Source organism: Polypterus senegalus, chromosome 4 (assembly GCF_016835505.1).
Source record: "Polypterus senegalus isolate Bchr_013 chromosome 4, ASM1683550v1, whole genome shotgun sequence".
NCBI classification, from domain to species: Eukaryota; Metazoa; Chordata; class Cladistia; order Polypteriformes; family Polypteridae; genus Polypterus; species Polypterus senegalus.
Window position 1 is genome coordinate 23,989,666 of NC_053157.1, and position 24,538 is coordinate 24,014,203.

The 24,538-nt window shown below is 38.5% G+C and overlaps 2 protein-coding genes across 3 annotated transcripts in view; both read left to right on the forward strand.

The window, feature by feature from the left end:
- Positions 1 to 1,755, forward strand: part of LOC120528528 (granzyme A-like) — a 23,708-nt gene extending 21,953 nt beyond the window's left edge. Inside the window, exon 4 of the mRNA XM_039752705.1 lies at positions 1,545 to 1,755. Coding sequence (XP_039608639.1) covers positions 1,545 to 1,706 — 162 coding nt within the window. The 3' untranslated portion in view covers positions 1,707 to 1,755. The remainder of the gene's footprint in view (positions 1 to 1,544) is intronic.
- An 8,574-nt stretch (positions 1,756 to 10,329) lies between these two features.
- Positions 10,330 to 19,476, forward strand: LOC120528554 (granzyme A-like). Of its 2 annotated transcripts, XR_005633541.1 has the most exons (4): positions 10,330 to 10,440; positions 10,536 to 10,668; positions 15,815 to 16,082; positions 19,198 to 19,476. XR_005633541.1 is itself a non-coding variant. In XM_039752733.1 (3 exons), the coding sequence occupies exons 1-3, from the start codon at positions 10,380 to 10,382 to the stop codon at positions 19,241 to 19,243; spliced, it is 240 nt and encodes a 79-aa protein (XP_039608667.1). In that variant the 5' UTR covers positions 10,330 to 10,379; the 3' UTR covers positions 19,244 to 19,476. The 2 variants fall into 2 exon arrangements, 1 of the variants encoding a protein (XP_039608667.1); XM_039752733.1 differs by lacking the exon at positions 15,815 to 16,082.
- Positions 19,477 to 24,538: the final 5,062 nt, after the last annotated feature.

Below are 24,538 nucleotides of genomic sequence, written 5' to 3' on the forward strand. Positions count from 1 at the left end.
TGCACTCTGCCACACCCCGGCATGCCTCCGAACTGCCTTCACTCAAGCCCTTTAGCTGCCTCCCATGCGCACGTGTGTGACACAGGCCAGGAAGATATAAATTTAACTAATCAATACCAAAAGATAGTTTGAGTTGATACTCATTAAAATTCACATAACCAAAGCCACAATTTTAGACAAAATTTTTGTCAAAAGACAGAGCCTATTCATAATTGAAAGATTATTAAAACACATTTTATGCTAATTTGTTTTGGACTACATCACCAGCCAGGATGGGCACAATACTGAACTTTTGTGATGATTATGTGTATTTATAACATTTCCCGAGTGTCTAGTTATGCTTCTGTTATTGTTCATACTTATTAATAAAACAAGTTCATCAAGAACACGTGGACACAGTTGGAAAACTTGTTAAGGGTAAATTTCGCACAAACATTAGGTAGTTTTTCTTTACACAAAGAATGATAGACACTTGGAACAAGCTGCCAAGTAGTGTGGTAGACAGTAGGACTTTAGTGAATTCCATAACTTGATCTGATATTTTTTGGAAGAATTAAGTGGATACGGCTGGCAAGTTTTGTTGGGCTGAATGGCCTGTTCTCGTCTAGATTGTTCTAATGTTCTAATTGCACCATTTCTGTCTCAATTTTCTTTTTTATCATGGGTGTCGGCATTTTCAGTTGCCATCGTTACAATGTAGTGACATTTGCTTTGCAGTGTATCTCCGGGAATATTATAATTAACATAACTGATGTGATGATATAAAGCATTCCACATCAGGCAAATTATTATTTGAGTTTGTAGATATCCTTCAAAAACAATCTCATGTACGTTTGTGTTTAGTTTTTGTGCTTTAGATCCCCTGTTTTCTGACTCTTTGATTTGTCTCCTTACTAAGATTCTTTGATTAGCATTTTGGTAGTGCCATACAATTGGACAGATCTCTGGTTAAAACTTTGATTTCAGTTTCAGTTACTATGTGGCCCAGTAGGAAACAAACCTTAAGCAAAACCAGAAGTGGAGGAACTTATTATTCCAGCAAGCAGTCTCCTTTCCATATTCTGCCTTCCCATCTGAGAGATTACCTTAGATTCCATTCCTTCCTGCTGAAACCATTTCTTAAGTATATACATATACCAACTGTCAACATGTAATGTGAAGAGGAAGGGCACTGCCAGGCAAAGGTAAACCTCTGTAATTTACTGAGTGTATCAGAAGAGCAACAGGGACACCAGAGAGAGAGTCAGAAAGAGAGAGTTTGTATAGACCACGGTGTGAAGATTAGATGGCCAGTAGACATGACAGATGCTCGATCCTCTGCCTATGAACCAGAATCAATTAGAGTTAAGAGGAGTGTAAAGTACCTTCTTTTCCAATTAAACATAAGGCTGATTATAAACAAGTAAGGTGGTCATGCACAGTCCACTGTGTACTGTGTATGTTAAAGTATGCTCAACCATTTTGCTTTCTCACATTGTTATTCTATATATGCAATCTGTCAATTTCTGCATTCATTCATTTTAAATGCTATGTTGTTTTTGCAGGGAGATTCAGGAGGCCCATTACTGTGCAATGGGACCTACAGAGGAATTGTCTCCTTTGCTAAAGGTTGTGGGCTGCCTAAAAAACCAGGTGTCTACACGCTCCTTTCAGAAGAGTATCTCACATGGATACATGAAGTAATTATCCATCCATCCATTCTCTAACCAGCTGAATCCGAATAGGGTCACGGGGGTCTGCTGGAGCCAATCCCAGCCAACACAGGGCACAAGGCAGGAACCAATCCTGGGCAGGGTGCCAACCCACCGCAGATGAAGTAATTAAGCATTGTTAAATGTAAATGCTTGTTTCATGCATCAGCTTCTCTTTCTATGGTGCTGCTGCTGCTTGCTATTATTTTTATTGTTTTAAATGATGCAATATACAGTCATGTGATAAAGTATGAGAATAATTTTTTTTCTCTTTTAACATATGTGGATGTTTCACAATTTGATCTTCTTCTACACAGTATCTTTAGATAAACATAATGAAATTTCTATAATTTAGTCCACGAAAAATGGACAGAATTGCCATTCCCATCAGTGTCTGTCCTCTCTCGGATCTAAGAGCTGACATTGCACCCTCAAATAGGTATTTCCTGTAACTGTCTACCTGTCTTTGACTTCTAATGAGTTATTGCCTAATCTCCTATGCATAATTCTTTCAGCAGTGTGATATTTATGGGGTGTCTTGTGTGCACAACCTGACTCATATCCCAACATAACTTCTCATCCTCCAGGCTTTGACTCAGACATTCCAGAAGCCTCCATTTCTTTCTTTTCCACCATTCCTTGGTTGATTTGCTGCTTCATGTGGGGTCATTGTCATGTTTCAAGGTTCAGTTTCAGATGAGCTCTAACAAGTGGTCTCACATTATTTTCTGGTATAATGAAAAATTCATCATACAGTAGATTCGATGATGGTGAGCTGCCTAGGCACTGATACAGCAAAGCAGCCCCAAACCATAATATTTCCACCACCAATTTGGTTTCAGGTTCTTCTGGCCAAATGCTGCTGTTGGTTTACACTAAATATATCTTCTGATACTGTGGACAACTAACTCTATGTGCCTTGTCTTACTGGAGCATATTGCTCCAGAAATTCTGGTCTTTGCCCGGGTGTTCATGGGTAAACTTTAGTCTTGCCCTGATGTTTTTTTCTGGACAGCAAAGTTTTCCTCCTGCCGTAACTCCTATGTACATCTAATTAGACTCATCCACCCTGGCATCAACAGTGGCAAGAGCTACCAGTAGGTCCCATGACAAAATCCAGGGGTTCGTAAAGACTTCTTTCAGCATTGTGAGTTCTGCTCTTTGGCTAATCTTGCTGTGACAGCCTGTTGTATGAAATCTTCTCCTCTTGTAGATGATATCCGGATAGTGGAATAGCTGATTTCCAATTGTTTGGAGATCTTTTTAAATCACTTCCCAGACACACAAGCATCTGTTACCTTCTTTATTGAAGGTCTCAGAAAGCTTTTTCGATGTATGTATGGTGATAACACACACTTCAACAACAAAGGCAAACCAAGGGAAATATCTGAGGTTTTAGTAGCACAAGATCCACTTTAATGATCTTCTAATAATTTGTATTTGTTTCTAATTTTACGTATTTGCCCTTGTCATGAATGTAGGGTTGTACCTACTGTTTCCACAAGTGAAACTGGTATCTTGTCTATTTAAATTATACAATGAGCTACAAAATGGAAATATTTGTTATTTCACAACACCTTTACGTCATCTATGGATACTGTTTAAATGAAGATCAAATCATGATATATACCTTGTCAAAACATGAGACAAGGGAGCTAAAAAAGGTTTGAGAGAGCCTCCTGTATAACTGATCCTGGTTGCAAAATGGTTGATTTTATGTACAATTATGTACAGGTTGGAGTCTAAAACAGAACTGACTGGTGAGGTAGAGATGGTGGGTTTTAAAGTGCAGCAGGAGAAGTGAGGTAATTATGACTGAATCCGGAAGTGACGTCATCAGGGCCATGACTGGAAGTGATGTCATTGGGCTTGTGAATGGAAGGGATGTCATGGAGGCCAGGCAGAATTTCCTATAACGGGTCTGCAGTGGAAAGAGAGAAAGGATTAATGCACTTCTCTACCCCTTGGTCTCGTGTAGAATTACCTTCCTTTGTGCCCTTTAGCTGCCTCCTGTGCGCACGTGTGTGATACCAAGTAGGCTGAAAAAAAAAACAATTCATGGGGTGTACATACTTTTTCACATGACTATAAATATTATCAAATTAATTTGAATATATAAATGCTTTCACTGAAATTAACACGCTTGATTCTTCAGCATTTAAGTACCTAAATTTGATCCTTAATAAAATGCTTCTTTACTTTTATTTAGTCATTTTTTTTTAACCTGTTACCAAAGCAGTGGTAATCTGCACTTTTATACAGTTTACCACAGTCGATACAAGTTAGGGTCAGGTGTTCACATTTTAGCTATAAAGTTACATCAGCAAGCTGCTTGGCTGTGCGGAGAGCTGCATTTATGGTCTGTACTACTCTAGGAGTTTATGTAGGAATTTCTGAAGGATCGTGAAATGTGTTCTTCTTGGTTTTTCTCGACGTTTCAGGTGGGACCATGGGCTGGGTCACTTGGAGGTTGCTTCTGGACTGCATGTGGCCCGCGGGCTTCCATTTGAATAGGCCAGCAATAAAGTATTTAGAAGTCAGCCTGGGTTTGATTACCAAAGAGCATGAAGAAAACTAAACATCAAATTCATAAGTGGAAATGTTTCAAAAAAAGCCCCACTACAGTTATCTTTTATCTATCTAAGCTCCTGATTTTATTTGTTTTAATTAAATAAATCTGCCTGGACACAGAAATTAGTGGTCTGCAATCTTAAATAGCATTGGGGCCATGACAGAACAGGTCACGCTACTTGCAGATCACGTGACAAGCATCAGGTGTTGTCGTTAACAACAAAACAGCACAGTCATGGATAACAAGACACACAAAGGTGCAAATGACAAAAGAGATGCAAAACAGAGCTGTGAAGATGTAAATAAAGTCAGTCAGTCATTTTCTAACCCACTTTGTTCTGAAATTGGCCATGGAGTGTGCTAGATCCTATCCCGACTGGCACTGGGCACAAGGAAGGAACAAAGCCTGGACAGGGCACCAGTCCATCACAGGGCAAACACACACATACCAAACACAAACACTGGAACCAGTTTAACATCGCCAGTCCACCTAATCTGCATGTTTATTGATGAGAGGAAATTGGCACACCCGGAATCAACCCACTCAGACATGGAGAGAACATTTAAACTCCATGCAGGAAGGACTAGGACACGGACCCTGGCCTATTAACTGAGAGGCAGCAGTGCTACCACTGCACCACCACATACCAATAAAGAAATGAGAAAAATGTATACCAACAATTAAACAATGCCAAACTTGTAAAAAAATAAAAACAACATAGATAGAGTCCAAAAACAATATTAAGTCAATTAGAAAGCCCCGGTGGTCATTTCCCTGTTAAAAATGACTGAAATAGTAGAACCCCATGAGTAAAACTTCATAAACATAGTCGACTGTTTTATTTCATTCAAGCATGACAAAGTAGGAAGTGTCAACTTTATTTAGGACTCTAAAAATCAATATAAGATCTCAGTGATCCACATTTATGTTTCAGGTGTTTTCCATTTAGAGATTATGGCTCTTCCCGCGGTTTGGCGGAGTCTCAGAGCCTTCGATATCACTCTGTAGCCCTGACTGGTAGATATCAACTATCAGCTATTTACTGATCTTTCGACTTAGAATTTATTGATTGTGGTGTTATCATCATGTTGAATCTTTGTTCTGGGAGCTTGACTCTGACGTTAAGGATCAAATTAAGTGATGTTATATTGAGCCTGACTATGTTAGGTCATAAATTAACCTTTAATTGGAGTGATTTAGCATGTTAGGGGCATGTACTTTTTCACACATTGCCAGTTTGACAATTTTATTATTAAGATGAAATAAGCAGTTTGGAAAGATAATAAAAAGAGAGGAAATCATTTTTCACAGTACTGCACCTTGTGGAAGACAACCCAGTCAGGGCTGGACCTGCATGTGGTTTCAGATGATACAGCATGAGGATGTACCTGAGTACGTAAATCGTCATCAGGAGAGATACTGTGGTGGAAGTAATATAACAGAAAGATGGATGGGTCCTTCTACCCACTGTAATGAGCAGAGGTGGCCTTAGGGGTGTGCGGGTCAGGGCCTAGGGCTGACCAACCCCATGCAGGGCCAGTTACATCAAACGCTGTTACCAATATGTGTGGACAGTATAAACTTTAATGCAAATTTAATGAAAATAATGTTAACATACACTGGATTTTCTCACTACAGTTTTCAGCTAAATTTTTGCAAGATAACACACAGACTTTATGTAAATATAACTGGAGAATATAATTTGACAAATCTGCTCAAACAGGACACGTGGACTTCAAAAGTGGGGCCCCCATAGGCACGGGGTCTGGGATGGTTGCCCCACTTAGCACCCCCAAACACCACTCTTGGTAATGAATAAGTAATCAGAGGGTTAACTGGTATCCAGCATTGCAGGTGTTGTTGATTTAGAGGCCCAAACACAACAAAATGAATGGGAGGCTTCCTAAAAGGACCATAAAGGCAGGGCCTTAAGTTAACCAGCCTGCCCAAAGAGACTCACCCAAAATCCAGATATCATCACAACTGCCAACTGCAGGCTTCCGGTGTAGCAGACTCCAAAATGGAAATAATTAGGGCAAGGCTACAAAAACCAAGCAGAAAGGCTGGAATGATTTTAGGAAAAAAGCTTCAGTAACTGAACATAACAATATGTAAGCAAGGACATTTTGACCAGACTGAAGACTACCAAGGTATGTCACATTGAGTATACAGTATATATATATATATAATTCACTAAGTCCATGGCAAGCAAGACGCATACAAGACAGAGCCACGCCCACCAACAATTCACTAAGCGACCGACCATGGCACGCAAGACAGACCATGGGATACGCATGACAGAGCCCCGCCCACCAACAATTCGAGCGAGAGTGAAAGCATTTGCCAAGAATGTTTCCTTTAATCAAGACACAGACACAGGCGTGCGAGAGACACACACACAGGTGCACGCGAGAGAGAGAGACACACACACACACAGGTCTGAGAGAGACACACACACACACAGGTGCACGCTGAGAGAGAGAGAGAGACACACACACACACACACACACAGGAGAGAGAGAGAGACACACACACTCACAGGTGCTTGAGAGAGAGAGACACACACACACAGGCGCTCGAGAGAGAGAGAGACACACACACTCACAGGTGCGCGAGAGAGAGAGAGAGACACACACACACACACAGGCGCTCGAGAGAGACACACACACACACAGGCGCTCGAGAGAGACACACACACACAGGCGCGTGAGAGAGACACACAAACACACACAGGTGCGTGAGAGAGAGACTTGAGACGTTGATAATTATGTGGCGTATGCTACATTCATTTCAGGAAAGTCCATACCCTATACCGGTAACATGAGAGAGAAGGTAGGTGCCAACTGAAGATGGTGGACGTGCCAATCTATTGTAGGGCGCACACACACACTTAATTCAAATTAACAGAATGAAAAGCTTTGCTGTTGTGGTGCTTAAATTTCAGAGAAATCTGTTCTGCCCTAAATTTGTTTTAAGATTATTTTTTTTCTGTAAAATCCCCTTGTATATTTAGAATGTGTTTGTTGCTGCATCCACCACTGAAATCAGATATTATTGGCATTAAAGACTTACCTAAAGTGCAAATATTATTTCTAGGAATACATATTAGCACATAGTGCTAAAAACAGCATTATAAAATGTAAAAGAAATAATGTCCTCTTAATGTTGATATCATCTATATTTTTTGTAACCATTTTTAAACATTGATACTCATTTCTGGTAAGCAGCGCCTTAACTTGTTTCTGACACCCAAAAATGAATTAATCACGTCTAGACATTAAATGCTGAATAACTGGTTAAGTGCTGTGTGACACTGATAAACACGAAGATTAGAAAAACAAAGTTATACAAAGACTGTTTCTGTGGGAGATGGCGTTGTATTACAGACTAAAAGTCTTAAAATTACTATTTTAACTTGAGGCTAGTGAAATATTCTCTAATCTTGTGGTTTTGAAGATGAGTGCACCAATCTGACTTTCAATATATCTCATTGTTTAGCTATCTGACCTACAAGTATTTCTAAGAAAATTCTTCTTTGCAAAAGCTTTAAACACTCAAGTGTCTTCAAAACAAATTCATCAAATAATAATTACACATGCAGTACAATATGTAGTGAAATGCTTAGAAATGCTTTCTTAAGCCATTTTCTGTATAATTTGCCCTACCCTGTGGAGTTTTCTCCCCAAATTGTTTCCAAATGCTGATAATTAGCAATTAACACTACAGACACAGGGGCAAACAACACAAATGCTAAAGGGGGCAGCTGCCTCGATACCATTTCATTTGTTTGCTCACTAAGAAACATCCCTCCATCAATCTATTCATTGTACAAAGCCATTATATCCTAACTACAGGGTCACGGGGGTCTACTGGAGCCAATCTTAGCCAACACAGGGCACAAGGCAGGAAACAAACCCCGGGCAGGGTGCCAGCCCACTTCAAAAAAAATATATATATAAATATTAATAAATATATATATATATATATATATATATATATATATATATATATATATATATATATATATATATATATATATATATATATATATATAATAAATATATATATATTTTTTATGGCTGAGGTATTCCTTTAAGCTTTGGTTAAAAATGTAAATATTTCAGAATCTTGGCAAAAGACAGCTTGTTAAAAAAAAGATCAAATAAAATAGTAAAATAGGTGGGTATATAAACCTACAGCCAGAAGGATCCTCCAGGACTGAACTGTGAAAACACTGCTGTAACCTGTTTAACCCAGTGCAGGAGACCATGGCCCATACCTACAAGGCAGGCACCAGTCCAAGATGGTATGTCAGTCCACTCATACAGGGACAATTTAGAACAGAGAACAGCCCATGCATCAGCAAGGACTCTGTGAAAAAGACCTACATGAGAATGTGGGCACTCAGTGTGGGATGTGAGCCCAGGAGGTTGAATCCATGAGGTAGGACAGTTAACCACTACACTAGTGTAACTGTGCAGGCTGGCACCATGCTCCTGTTGTGCTCAGAAGCCTCTCAAACCCGCCTTCTTTGTTAGTCATTAAACCGAGATGAGTCTGGCAAATAAGGACAATTACACATAGCAAGGGGTAGGTGCAAAAAGGTGAACAGTACATTTATTTAAAACCATCCAAATAATCTGTCCAATGTGCAGTGCAAACTTCAAAATATAAATATCCATTAAAACAGTGACAGTCTGTGAGTTTAAAACCCAGAATTAAAATGATCCTAAAAACCAATACAGTCATCGGGTCCTCAATGTTCCTTCCAGTCTTAGATTAGCCCAGCACAACTCCCTCTTCATCTCCCCTGCTCCACCATTACTCACTCAGCCTGCGGAGACATCAGCGGCCATGTTCCTCACCACCGTCTTGGTTGCCTCTAGCGGTGTTGGCCAGAGCACCCACACTCATTTTTCCTCCCATCATCCTTTTCACTCCCCTGATGTGCATCGGATCCCCGAGGAGGACTTAAACCACGATTGTATCCGCTCCCCTAAAATAATCAGCGGGGACGATCCTCCCCTAGAGCACTGATCCTTATCTCCACTGCAGGGCCAATGACTGCACTGCCTCTCATACACCAGCTGGCTGGCTCGTCCTGCCTCTCCACCCAATACTGCTCCCATAACTCCCTTTCTGTTCGTTTTTCTGTTTTTCCTCCTCTCTGTCGTGCAGGCTCCTCATATACTGCCTCTCTAATTGAGCACACGTGTAATAAGCTGCCTCCTCCATGGCACCATTGAGACAACTGACTAATCTGCCTGCCTCTGCATGTGTGTGTGCTGTGGTCAACCAGTGCCTCAATTAACCATGGACTGAAACGCACTCACACACACCCAGTTGAAGCCTACACTTTTTGGGGTGTGATTACTTATTTAAGCCACTTATCACAACTACCACCACCACCATCCTCATGGTCCACCAAAGATCATGTCACAATAGGCCACTTTTCCACTGATGTTCAATTGCAGATTTCATGTACGTAATCTTAGCAAGTTGGAAGCAGCTGGCTGCCCACTTCTATGTCATGTAATGTGATGTACCCTAGTGAATCACTCCAACTAGTTTCTATTTAGACATAAAAAGTTCTGTGGAAAATAAATAAGGACTGATTTAACAATGTACAAAAACAGTGGCACAGTTGTTAGTTCTGTTGGCCTTGTTCTAGAGACCTGGGCTAGACTACCAGCTTTACAATTACAGTATCTTTGTGGAGTTTGCATGTTCTCCTGAAGTCCATGTGCATTTTTTCCAACATGGGAAACATGTTTGTTTTGGCTTAAATATCAAAATGAATTGATAACCCTAAAGTTAAAGTTTAGGTGTCATCACCTAAAAGGGAGCAAAAGCAGCACCAGAGAAAGATGACACGGTTAGAATATTTTAAGGCATTTTGCAAAATTTCTGACTTGCTCCACACCTATCATTTTAACCACATCCTGAAATTGATGAAAATAAACTCACAAGGTTAGTGACATCTGGCATCTTTTTCTAAATCATGATCTTTATCTTGACCATCAACAGATGAAATGAAAGACAAATTAGCACCTGTGGCAATCAGTTAGCAGCAAAACTCTCAGCCTCAGGGTCACCATCCAAAAAAAAAAGACTCGATGGAGAAGCTAGCTGTGTTCCCTCTCTTGATTGTTGCCTATGCATTTGTAACTCATGAAGGTGAGTCTGTCCATTTTAAATGTTTTACTAGCTGAATAATTGTAATATCTAGAGGTGCTTTATGTTGATAATATTAAAAATACCCAATCTGACAGGTGATTGTTTTGAAATTGTTGGTGGAAGAGAGGTCCTGCCTCACTCAAGACCCTACATGACTTACCTTAATACATTGTGTGGCGGAGCTTTGATTAAACCAAACTGGGTGCTGTCGGCGGCACACTGCAAAAAGTGAGTACTGCCATATCTGAGGTGTTATGTGTTTTTGGGGTGGATGAAGAATTTTAGTTTTTACTCTTGTATCTTGACATCTTTGTTCTCAGTTTTTGGGATGACGTCAACAAATGAGGACATACAAGGGGATCTTACAATGAAAGTCTTGATAACATAACAAGAAGACCAGCTAAGAGAAAGAAATCAAGACAGAATGTGAGGTAGTTAGGAGACCAAACAAATAAAGATAAAATAACAGATAAGCAAATGAGAACTACGGACACAGAAGAGAACTGTAAAATGAGCAACAAGTAATACTGAGATTAAAGCTCTCAATTTGGTGTGGTTATAGTTCATTTTGAACTTGATTTTTTGTAGTTGAAATTGTTTAAGGTCATTGTATTAGTGTCCTTCCCAGTTATTTCTGTGATTTTTTGATTAAATTTAACTGGGTGCCGACTGCTGCACACTGATGGATACAGTGGTGCTTGAAAGTTTGTGAACCCTTTAGAATTTTCTATATTTCTGCATAAATATGACCTAAAACATCATCAGATTTTCACTCAAGTCCTAAAAGTAGATAAAGAGAAACCAGTTAAACAAATGAGACAAAAATATTATACTTGGTCATTTATTTATTAAGGAACATGATCGAATATTACATAGGAAGACAGGAAGACAATATATGGGTGAATACCTACCAGGTAACGCTTGTGGTTGGTCAGCAAATCGGCTAACGTCCGCCACGGTGCCCTCTTTCAGTTGCGAGAAGCAGATCATAGAATGGTTGAAATAGTTTTTACTGTCAAATAATGCAAAGAGTGCGCGGCACATGTTTCACCCTAATTCTGGGCTCATCAGGCGTACACACTCACTGCACTCCCTCTCGGGAATCGAACCTCGGGCGTCAGAAGCGAAGTCTCTCACGTTGTGCTACGGCATGTGGTTCGTTTATTTGACAGTATGTAGATCGGGGTAATTACATTCAAGGCATTCGTAGTCTGACTCACAATCTGACTGTGTGGGTGAATACCTACCAGGTAACGCTTGTGGTTGGTCAGCAAGTCGGCTAACGTCCGCCACGGTGCCCTCTTTCAGTTGCGAGAAGCAGATCATAGAATGATTGAAATAGTTTTTACTGTCAAATAATGCAAAGAGTATGCGACACATGTTTCGCCCTAATTCTGGGCTCATCATATACAGGTATATATATATATATATATATATATATAGATATAGATATATATATATATATATATATATACAGTATATACGTACATACTGAGTATACTACATACATAAAATGTATGTTGTAATACCTTGCATAACTGAGTAACCTTTATGGCACAATAACAATTCAATACATTTATGGTCACTACAGTATTTGGATTTAATAATTGTCATGTGGGAAAAGGCTGACTCGCATAAATATGTATAGCCGAATAATGCAGTCAAGAAGCTTTTGAATTCAGCCGAGTGAAAAATGACAGCTGTCCGATTAACTGCGATTTTAGTTCCCTCTCCTTTCTTTTTTTCAGATCGCTTTTTGAAAGGACGTCATTTTTGTAGTTTTTATGAACAGTTCGAGAGTGCCTTTCCATATTTTTCTTCTTTGGAATCGCAATGATAGATGGACAGATCAGACAAATGCACTTCGATTGTGACATTGTGAGAAAAAAATCCTCTTCCATTTCCACATCCAGCCCATACCCTCCCCAAACATTTTTTTTTTAAATCCCGATATAAATTGGAAGGCTAACTAGATCAGAGCCGGAGTTTTGCAGTAGCTCGCACGTTTGATCGTGTGTGCGGGATGACCAGTGTGTTAGAAGAATAGAGATCTCAGACTGGCCGCCCTGTATGTCAATCAAGTGACAAATGCCATATGGAGGATATATGATAGACTAACGTTTAAAAAAATTTTTTTTTACTAACTTTGCGATCTACCGGTCGATCGTGATCAATGCATTGGGCACCCCTGATATAATATAAGCCAACAGTGACTAATGCTGTACAATGTTGAAAAAAAGAAAAAAAGTTTTTTTTTTTTAAATCTCACGTGAATTGCATTGCATAATCCAAATGTCAATTATCTACTTGTATGCTGAAAAGTGCAAAACATGCATTTTTTTTGCTAAAATATTGTCAAATAGATAGCCCCTGAAAATCAGCACATATCATAAACAGGAGACACATAGGATTACCTTTTTGAATGGCAGGTCCACCTCACACCTTCATTCATTGGTCAAGAGTCCTCTCTTCAATTCAAAAGACAAAGCAATGTGATTTTAGTTTCCTGCTTATGATGTGCACTGGTTTTTCATGAAGTATCAATTTAACCATATTTTACAAAATAAAAATGCATGTGTTTTGGACATTTTCTATACAGCTAGATAACTGACATGTGAATAATGTGGCACAAGTAACATGAGATTTTATTCTTTGGTCCATGGACTTTTTCACATTGTTTGCAATATGGGTTTGTATTATATTGTAAACTCTTTTTAGCACCGTTCTATATAAAAACACCAGAGTAAAAAGTTTTCTTGGCCATTGCTACAAACGATACGGTGTAAATAACATTAAAATATATATATATATCATTTTTGGTTGGAATATTCCTTTAAAATAACCATTTCATGTAGTAATTCTGGGTAACCTTTTCTTACATCACAGATGCACACAGCCATAACTTTCAGGATGTGTTTAAAAAGGATTCAACAATCACAAAACAGCACTTGCTACAGCCCACCATCTCAGCTTTGCTGGGTGAAAATAACAGTTTTCATTTCAAGGTGTATTTCATGGTTATGTGTTCCATATTATGGTGTGTTCCGTGTCACTGAAATATATAATTGAGAAATATTTAAACAAATACATACATATATTAGCAACAAAAGCATATTTCCATACCATATAATTTTCTAAGCCTGTTTAATCCTGAGTAGGGTCGCAGGTCACTTTAGTCTATCCTTGCAAGCATATGGAATAATGCCTCTGGACAGACACAATGCCATTGAAGGGTAAAAAACATATTTCATTACACATTTATTTATGCTCACATATGTTTTTTTACCATCACATTTTTTATTTGCATATTTAGCTAATTTTGTCTGAAACATTCATCAAAGGTTTTGGCTGATTTGAACCTGACAAAAGTCTGCCTGATCTCACTCCATTAAAAGTAATTCCAGTATTGCTTAAAATATTCAATTACACCCGCTGGTTTCTATAGATATTTCATTACCACAGACTACTGCTTATTAAAGAATGACACCTGGGTTAGAATTTCATTTATCAAATTCAAAAAAATTAACTCAAATGTTATTTATAAAACACATTAAAAACAGCCTAAACTGAACCAAAGTGCTGCACAAGATTATAAGTTATAAGAAACAATTAAAATATTGTTAAGAGAATGAAACAACAATGATGAAGAGTTAGGGTACCAGCCTGGTCACCCAGTATAATTGGATTGGAAAAAATGAAAAATAGTTTTGGAGACATCTTTACAGATGTGAGTTCACAACAGAACTGACAAAGATGGCAGAACTTCCAGTTTTGAGTGCTTCTGGCAGGAAGAGGCGGGTTCAGGTGGACAGACACTGTGAGTGACATCATAAGTGTTATAGCTGTCAATCATCCAGTCTGTAGAGCACGGGCGTCGTAATCCAGGCCTGGAAGGTCACAGTGGCTACAGGTTTTCATTCTGACTTTTTTCCTAATCAGTGGCCAGTTTTCACAGCTAATCTTTTCCCTTCATCTTGTCTTGTTTTTTTGGATTCAGTCCTCTGAATTTATTCCTTTATTCGTTATGACAGCCGAACAGAAATGAGACGTGAAATGAGCCGACAGATGACCAGCTAAATTGGGATTTCAAACTCTAACCAATCTCTTAATGAGAAGCTGATTCTTACTGTTAATTGGCTTGTTGCTGCTCTCATTCTGCCACAGCAGACTTACTTTTCCAAATCTGTTAATTTTTCTGTTTTTGCTAGGAACACTGTCAAAATATTTTGGTGACCTGAGAGATCAACCTTACAGAGACCATCACCTTTCTTTATTTTCAGATATTGTTTTGTGTCTCATTATTGTTCGGTTGCTAATTAAGGAAAAAGAGACAACTAAGGGGGCTGAGTCAAGTTAATTAAATTTAAGGCAAAACAAGTTAATTAGCAGCAAAAACTGGTCACTAATGAAGAAGATGGTTAGAATGAAAACCTGCAGCTACTACGGCCCTCCAGGACTGGGGTTTGACACCCGTGCTGTAGAGGGAGGTAGAGAAAATGGCATTGGAACATAGCGCCAACCCCTGGAGCAGCAGTAGAATTACAGTCACTAGAGCCCTTCAGCTGTACCCTATGCACATTCGCATGACAATATATACATAACAAAATCACAATCATGACAAGCTGTACATAAAATGTACACTTAAAATATCCAAGCACATACAGTACACACGAATAATCATAAAAGTTACATGAAACAACCCATACAAACATAACATTTAACCTTTTATAGGTTTACAGGCCAGTGAAAAGAAATAAGTCTTTAATGATGACTTAAAAGTAACAAACGTTGGGGCAGATAATATAATATAATATAATATAATATAATATAATATAATATGATAAGGTAAGGAATTCCAAAGAGAGGGAGTGGCCACCACAAAAGCCTGATTCCCCCCTTTGCTTTAACGTCGACCTTAGCACCGCTAAAAACATCTGCCTAGTAGACCATAGTGCTCTTGCTGGGGTGTAAATGTGAAGCAGTTCTGAAAGGTAAGAAGGGTCCATTCCATTCAAACATTTAAAAACGATTAAAAAGATTTTAAAATAAATTCTATAGTGGATTGGAAGCCAAAGGAGTGAAGGCCGTATTGGTAAGATGTGGTCACATTTGTCAATAGGCAAGCAGCAGCATTCTGGATTAGTTGCAGGCATCATAATGATGTGTGATCAATACCTAAATCCAAAAAAGGTTTCTGGGACTGAAAACATTTAATAAATGTGAGAAACCATACTTCCTGATTTTAACAAAGCTGTGTCTTGTTTCAGGTTGATCGTGTTAAAATATTTTAGTTCTCTGCAGTGCTTAGTGTTATCTATATGATATTCATAAAATGTTTGTATTCATTTAAACCTCTGATTTATATTTTCAAAAGCTGAACCAAAATTGCGGCCTTGAATGAATTTGTTTCAACTCTTCCACTACCCCATTCTGGAAAAGATGTCAGAGCAGGAATCAAATGCAGTGTTGCAGGATGGGGTGCTGTCAGGTTTGGCAACCAAATGGAAGACAAACTGCGAGAAGTAAATGTAACCGTCATAGACAGACAAACATGCAATGGCCCCGATTACTATGAACAAATTGAAATATCAAGGAGCATGCTGTGTGCTGGAGACCCTAAAGGAGGAAAAGACTCCTGCTGGGTAAGATCTCAGTCTCTTCATCACTTCTCTTCATTACCCAGACCTTGTCCTTATCCATTTCCTTTTTTATTTTTACTTCTTTCATATAAGCCTACTGGACCATGTATGCTTACTAATATGATCACTCTCTTCTACTGGACTTTAAATGCTGCACCCTGGCCAATGTAAGCACAGACAGATGGAAACCCCAGAAGACAGACATGGGGCGAGTTTTCTATTAGTTTAGATACATTTTTGGTTTGGTTGAAGGGATTTTGTTCGGATTCCCAGCGTTTATTGTCATTTTTTGGATAAGAGTTAGTTTCTGTTGGTGGTTTGTTTTTCTTTTATTTATCCAAGTTGTGTTCTGTTGTGTTTTGTGGTGTTTAGTTTGAGTGGAGTCGCTTCAATGGTCCCTGCATGCGGCTGACAGTAGATTCTTAGGCAAGGGTATGTTGGTCGATGGAGAATTGATCCTTCTTTTAAAGGGCTGCAAATGACCAAGAGCAGAGGTTGGGTTTGCTTTTCTTGTTGGTCAATCGAAGTGAGAAGGAAACAGAGAAAGCAAACTTGCCACCACACAAGTAACAGAACTCATCTGATGCGTGTTGGCTGAAGTTCCTATTATCCAGTAAGTGGCTCCTGAGTATTTGGAGTGGAGGGCCGTTATCTTTCTGGGTTGATTTAGACTCAGTAGTTGTTCATTGTAAGGCAGCTATGTCACCGTGGACTGATTTGGAATCTCGTTAAGAGCCCTACATTTTTTTCTTTTTGTTGTTAATATTTTTACTTTTGTGTGTATGTTTTCTTTTGATTGTATTTCACTGTAAATATGTATTGTAGTAATTAAGCAGGTTACAAAACGGCATGACATGATTTCAGCTATTTTTCCCACACCTTTGTGTGTTTCTTGTATACACTTTATTTTTTATTTCTAATTTAACCCTAATCCCTCAGTCTTTTCCTTTTACTTTTGCACCCTAATGCACATTACTGATTTTCCCTGCAGGAAGTAACACTACATAGACACCCACCCCGCTCTCGTCACTACAAACTGCCCTTTCCTGTGTGTTCATTTATTCACGTAAGACTAAAGCTATGCATGTTCCAAGCATCTTGGAGGAATGTACCAAACACTGTTTCCATCTCCAAAGCGGGTTTAGGACTGTGATCACTAAGACTGCTGCGGTGGGCTGGCGCCCTGCCCAGGGTTTGTTTCCTGCCTTGCACCCTGTGTTGGCTGGGATTGGCTCCAGCAGACTCCCGTGACCCTGTAGTTTGGATATAGCGGGTTGGAAAATGGATGGTTGGATCACTAAAACTGTCATCATAATTGGCAAAGTGGCTATCATACTGCCAGAACAAGCACATTGTTATAATTTATTGCATTTTTCTTTATTCATTTATTTAATATTTCTTTGGTTTTTCTTACACTACAAAATTCATCATAGTGTTGTTTTGAGTGTTCTATTATCCATGATATCCAATTCTGCTGTCTGAATATCACTTGGAGGTTCCATTTTGAAGTTGATTTCTTTATCATCTTGTTTAACGCCATTTTTTTTTTTTGGACCATGGGTGCCACCATTTTGTGGCTTTTATGTTGTTCTTATTCATGGGGATTCTTCCTTGGTGCATTGGGGCTTCACTGTTTGTAATGTCATCAATGTAACAGTATAAATATCCTCCAAAAACAGTATCTGAGATTAGCGACTCACTTTCCTTGATTTTTTCATTACTGGTTATTGAAACAAAGCTCTGCCTTTTGGTTTACAATTTGGCTCCGCTATTCTCTCTTTCTGACCTGTGGTTCTCACCATCACTTCGCCTGGACTGCATTCTTTCTCCTATGCCTCACTCCTATTTTTGAATTGCCTGCCACTTTCAAAGCCAGTATAGAAAACACACATCTCACAGCTCAATAAAATGTCTACTTTTATGATGATGACGATGTTTGATGATTTTATTTTTCACTGAAAAACTTTATTGGTACACTAAATAACAGATAAGCACATCAACAACAACAACATTTATTTATATAGCACATTCTCTTACAAAAAAATGTAGCTCAAAGTGCTTTACAAAATGAAGAATAAAAAAATAAAAGACACAGTAAGAAAAGAAAATAAGTCAACATTAATTAACATAGAATAAGAGTAAGGTCCGATGGCCAGGGTGGACAGAAAAAATAAAAAAAAAACTCCAGACGGCTGGAGAAAAAAAAAATAAAATCTGCAGGGGTTCCAGACCATGAGACCACCCAGTCCCCTCTGGGCATTCTACCTAACATACATGAAACAGTCCTCTTTGGATTTAGGGTTCTCACGGAAGGATTTGATGATGATGGTCACGTAGACTTATGGCTTTCAGTCCATCGATGTTGGAGCATCATGATGCTTTGAGTAGGTGGCCGCCACCACAAATAAACCGGAAAAAGAAACAGAACAGAGAGTTGGGGTCAGTACGGATTTTAGAGCCACTATGAATAGTTATTATAATGAATTGAACATACAGAGTATCAGTATTAAGTTAAAGTGAAGTTATAAAAAGGCCATGTTAAAGTAATGTGTTTTCAGCAGTGTTTTAAAGTGCTCTACTGTATCAGCCTGGCGAATCCCTATCGGCAGGCTATTCCAGATTTTAGGTGCATAGCAGCAGAAGGCCGCCTCACCACTTCTTTTAAGTTTAGCTTTTGGAATTGTAAGCAGACACTCATTTGAGGATCTAAGGTTATGATTTGGAATATAACGTGTCAGACATTCCGATATATACGATGGGGCGAGTTTATTTAGGGCTTTATTAACCATAAGCAGAATTTTAAAGTCAATTCTGAAAGACACAGGTAACCAGTGTAGTGGCATTAAAACTGGAGAGATGTGTTCGGATTTTCTTTTCCTAGTTAGGATTCTAGCTGCTGCATTCTGCACTCGTTGCAAATGATTGACATGAAGAACAAGTGTAGGTCAGTGCTTCCAGACAAGGACTAAACACATTTCTTCCTTTGTCGATGGTGTGAATCTACTGGCTCATTACTATTCTTCCCATTTGATCTATATATGCTTTCTTTTCAATTGTAATAAATTTAATCAAAGAAAAATTATCAAAATTTAGAGGATTTCATCCTTTTCTTTTCCAGGGAGATTCAGGAAGCCCTTTGCTGTGTTACGAAGGCTATGATTTGATCTATCGAGGGATTGTCTCCTTTGGTATAAATTGTGGAGTGGCTCATAAACCAGGCGTGTACACACTCCTTACAGAAGAATATCTCAGGTGGCTTCAACAAACGATTCAGCATTACGAATGATGACATATTCCTATCATTTCTTTACAAATTCCTGTACTGACTTTCTGAGATCCTCTGCTTACCTGAAGTTTGTGCCATCTAATATGATTTAATAAAATGAAAATTAAAGCAAAAATCAATATACAGTCACCGTTTTTTTCCTTCAATATTAAAGAATATATATTTTTTGTGGTCAAGCTTTTAGTGATGAAATGAAACAGGAATACAGTAAAAGGAAGCCAACAATAATAAATGATTTTGGGGCTATGTAAGAACAAAAAGAAAACACACACCCCGTACGCTTCCCCATCCAAAAGAGTCAATGAGTAAACTGGCACACACACACAGCAGTGCAAGGTGAATGGTAGGAAAGATAGGTGGGAGAAACTGCCTCGGAGCAACACCTAACCAGCTCTTTACTAACTGAGAATGAAGCCAGTTGTGGATAGTAGAGCCAGAAGATAGATAGATAGATAGATAGAAAGTGTGATGGACAGTGTGCATAGGCAGGTGGGAGTCCCAGCTGGTGCTCATCCTGCCCTTGCCAGGAGAAAGGCAGGAGATGCCAATGTGGAAGTGGATATGCTGGCGTGTGACAAAGGACAGGGGGAGACAACATCCCTGAGCAGTGCTACCACTATGCACACTTTCAAGGCATGCTGGGAAACTGTAGTCACATGGGGCAGCCTTGTTGGGTTCCGTGGGTGGCCCCAAGGGATGCTGCAGGAATCCATGATTCCAAATTTGTGGGGCTTCGACGTGACCCAGAAGTGCATCCAATTCGCCATACTCTAGCACAGAAAGTACTCGGAAGTCTAAGGTAAAAGAAGCTGCTCACCGTTATTCAGATAAGTTAGAGTTGGTGGAAGAAAGGCAAAGTTTGCCAGGAGGAGCAGTGTAGCGGATGAAGAAAGAAAATAAAGTAAAAAGACACCAACAATAATAAATGATTTTTGGGGCTATGTAAGAACAAAAACAAAACAGACACCCCGTACCCTTCCCCATCCTAAACAGTCAATGAGTAAACTGACACACACACACACACCATGCAGAAGTGCAAGGTGAAGTGATGGTTGGGGGGATAGGAAAGGTGGGTGGGAGAAACTGCCTCATGGAGCAAAACCTAACCAGCTCTTTACTAACAGAACAATATGAAGCCAGTTGTGGATAGTAGAGCCAGAAGATAGACAGAAAAGGCACTATATGATAGATAGATAGATAGATAGATAGATAGATAGATAGATAGATAGATAGATAGATAGATAGATAGATAGACAGATCTTTATTTGTCCCTGGGAGAAATTCAGGTTTTTACAGAAGTTCTTTAAATAAATAAATATATAATGTAAATAGGTAGATAAGTAAGTAAGCAAATAAATAAATATACAAATACACTTTGGTCTGAACACATACCATAATGATTATAAAGCAAGAAAATGAAAAAACTATCCCAGTCCCAGTGAGGCATTACACAGATTTATTGCTGTTGGTATAAAGGAGCCCCCAGTTGCATTTCTTGACACACTTCTGCTGAATAATCCATTAGCTAAAAGTCCTCAGTGTTAGTGTATCATGGAAAGGAAGTGCCAAATATAAGCATATGCTTGGGTAACGTGTGTAAACAATGAAATAAGAATGAAAAATTAGTGTGGTGTCACAAGATGAAACAGAATTTTTCACTTTGTTATTTTTTTAACTTATTAGCTACTGTTTATTTTTCACAAATATAATTTACATATTTAGAACCAAAACCATTGGAATATTTTCCAATGATTACCATCTGACCCCTGCGAATTCCAATAGAAAATGTGACATTCGATTGCATGGAAATATGCAAGATCTGACTTGTAAGGCACAGAATTTTCTGTTCCAAGTACAAACTACAATATAAAATAGGTTATTTTATAGAAAATACATTTATATTCTGATTTTTGCTTCATAACAAAATTAATCCAATTAGTATATTCAGATAACACCCTGATTTTATATTGGTGTCAGGAATATGTTTACCTGTTTTGACTGTGGAAGTCAACGTGGTAAAAGATTCTCTCTCACATCTGAAGTACCATTTTGATTATTTATTTTGTTTTAAAAGATCAAAATATATGTTCACAGGTCTGACTATATATAGACACAAACAATATCTCTATTGCTAATGGCTTTGTCTATCTGTATGCTGGCTGTAGTTTAGTCTTCTTTGTAGCTGTGGTATATGTCTGAATTGGAAGAGCCCTGCTGAATTTGACAATAGGAAAATTAGGTTTTGCTTTTTGCATTTTAAGAAACTAAATTATGAAATTTTCAAAATGTTTTTCAAAGAATTTGAAAGATAATTTATTATTTTAACACTAGATGTCAGCACCATATACCTTAGCTCTCTTAAGTTCTTCAAAAAAAGGAGTTTTTCACCTCACTGACTTTGATATGTCATGCCAGTTGCTCTGAGTGACATTCAGTGTCTTCATGCACTCATTGAGAACCTTTGAGGAAAAGCACCATATAATTAAAAGTGCTGTTAAGGAAATAAAGTATAAGTAAATGAAAAGTGTATTAAAAAGGATCAAACATATGTGTATAGTACAACAATGTGTAAACGTAGAAATGTATTTTTTACTGTTATTTGTATATGTTTTTAACCTTTAGCAATAGGAAATGAAAAATCTGAAAGTACTGTATATAGGAAATGGTAAGAACTTCAGTTGGGCATGCACTTTATATTATATTATATTATATTATATTATATTATATTATATTATATTATATTATATTATATTATATTATATTATATTATATTATATTCCAAAATCAATTCTAGTATGTTTCACATGCGAGCAATAAATTGATGATTCTGACTTAACTTTATGTGAATATTACTATGAATATAAAGAATACAAGAGTGTACATGTATGGTAAGGTAAGGTAGAGAGGATGGAGGTGACCTAGCACTTGGATTTTGAGCTCAGCAGGGTGACAGTTATATAGTGATAGCTGTTGTTGAGCCTGCTGGTGGTGGCACATATCCTCCTGTACTGCCTCCCCGAAGGTAAAAGGGTAAACAGACAATGCCGTGTATGAGGGTGTGGTGGACAGCCCAGACACAGACAGGCGGTTCAAGCACCACACATGGTTTATTCATATTTTAACTATTATTGCACACAACCCACCTTCACCCTAAAGTCCAGGTCTAATTCTCCAATGCCTCTCTCTCTTCGGACCTCCTCCACTCCTCTCCTCTGAGCTCCGTCCTCTTCCACCCGACTCCAGCCATTGAATGGAGGGAGGCAGCCCCTTTTATATTCACCCAGACATGCTCCAGGTGCCTCCCAATAACCTTCCGCCGGCCCTCCCAGGTGTGGCGGAAGTGCCGGCTGTGCACCCGGAAGCATTCCAGGTGTCCCTGGTCTTATTCCCCAGCACTTCCGGGTGTGCGGAAAAGCTGAGGGACATGGCTCCTTAGACATCTGGGTGCCCCTTGGTGGTGATCACGTGACCCTATAGGGTTGAGCTTCTAAGCTCTGTTCCCGTAGTCCCCAAAAAATTAAATATGGCACTATTAAATGTTAGAGCTTTAACTAACAAGACATTTTTTATAAACGATCTTATTAGTGATAAAAAGATAGATTTTATTGCGCTAAATGAAACATGGCTTAATTCCAATGGGGCGGCAGTTTTAATCGAATCTGCGCCTCCGGATTACAGTTTTACTCGCTCAGACCGCCAGGGAAAAGGGGCGGTTTGGCAAACATTTACTCGAGCGATTAAAATGTAAAGATGTTAGTTTTGGTAAATTTAAGTCCTTTGAGTATCTCGCCGTTGTTATTCATGGAGATTCTCACGTTCTCGTATTATCCGTGTATAGACCTCCTAAATATAACGCGTCTTTCCTTGAGGAATTCTCTGACTTAATGTCAATTTTAGTTACAAACTATGACGCACTCTTAATAGTCGGCGATTTTAACTTTCATATCGACAATCAGTGTGACCAAAAGGTAAAGGAATTCATGAACCTCCTGGACTCTTTTGATTTGAGGCAGCTCGTAAATCAGCCTACACATAAAGCAGGTCATACGTTAGACTTAGTGATTACTAAAGGACTTAAAGTTGATATAAAGCAGGTCACTGATATCGGTCTATCAGACCATTTCCTTCTACTATTTAATATAGAAATAAAGATAGAAAACGCTCATGAGAAGCATTTTGTTAAAAAACGCTTCTTTGACTCATCAGCAGCTTTAAAGCTTACAACTATTCTAAGCAATCAGTCCGTTTATAATGCCAGCTATAATAGCGAGGATAATGTAAATAGTAAAGTGGAAAACTTTAATTCTAAAGTAAGAGCTGCTGCTGACATAGTTGCACCTGAAAAGACAGTTAAAAAATCCTCTAGTACTGTTATTCCATGGAAGACCCAAAGCGAGTCTGATTTAAAAAGAACATGTCGTAGAGCTGAGCGTAAATGGAGGAAAACTAAACTAACTATCCATTATGAGATATTGAAGGCTAAAATAACAGAATACAATAACACAGTCCGCCTTGAGAGACGCTGCTATTTCTCTAATATTATAAATAACAATGCTAGTAATCCCAGAGTCTTATTTTCAACAATTGACCGTTTGTTAAACCCAGGTAACACAAAGGAATGCCCCAGAATACTTCCAGTGAAACCTGTGAGAACATTGCTGTATTTTTCACTCAAAAAATTAATGATATTAGAGATAACATAGTATATCTCCCGAACACTGCAGAACCTCCAAAGCCCCAGTACTCCATTATAATCAAATTAAACTCTTTCACCAGGATATATTTACCTGAATTACATAGTATAATCTCTCAACTGAAACCCTCCACCTGCATCTTTGACCCAATACCAACCAGGTTTTTCAAAGAAATATCAGGCGTTCTAATTGACAATATTCTGGACATAGTTAATTCGTCATTAGATACGGGGGTCTTTCCAGACTGTCTTAAGACTGCTGTAGTTAAACCCTTTCTTAAGAAACATAATCTTGACCCTCTGCCTTTGAAAATTTTAGACCCATTTCTAACCTGCCCTTCTTAAGTAAAGGTTTGGAGAAGGCAGTCATTATGCAGTTAAATGACCACCTAAATAAACATGCTATTCTTGATAAATTTCAGTCGGGTTTTAGAACAAATCACAGCACAGAAACTGCACTTGTTAAAGTAGTAAATGATT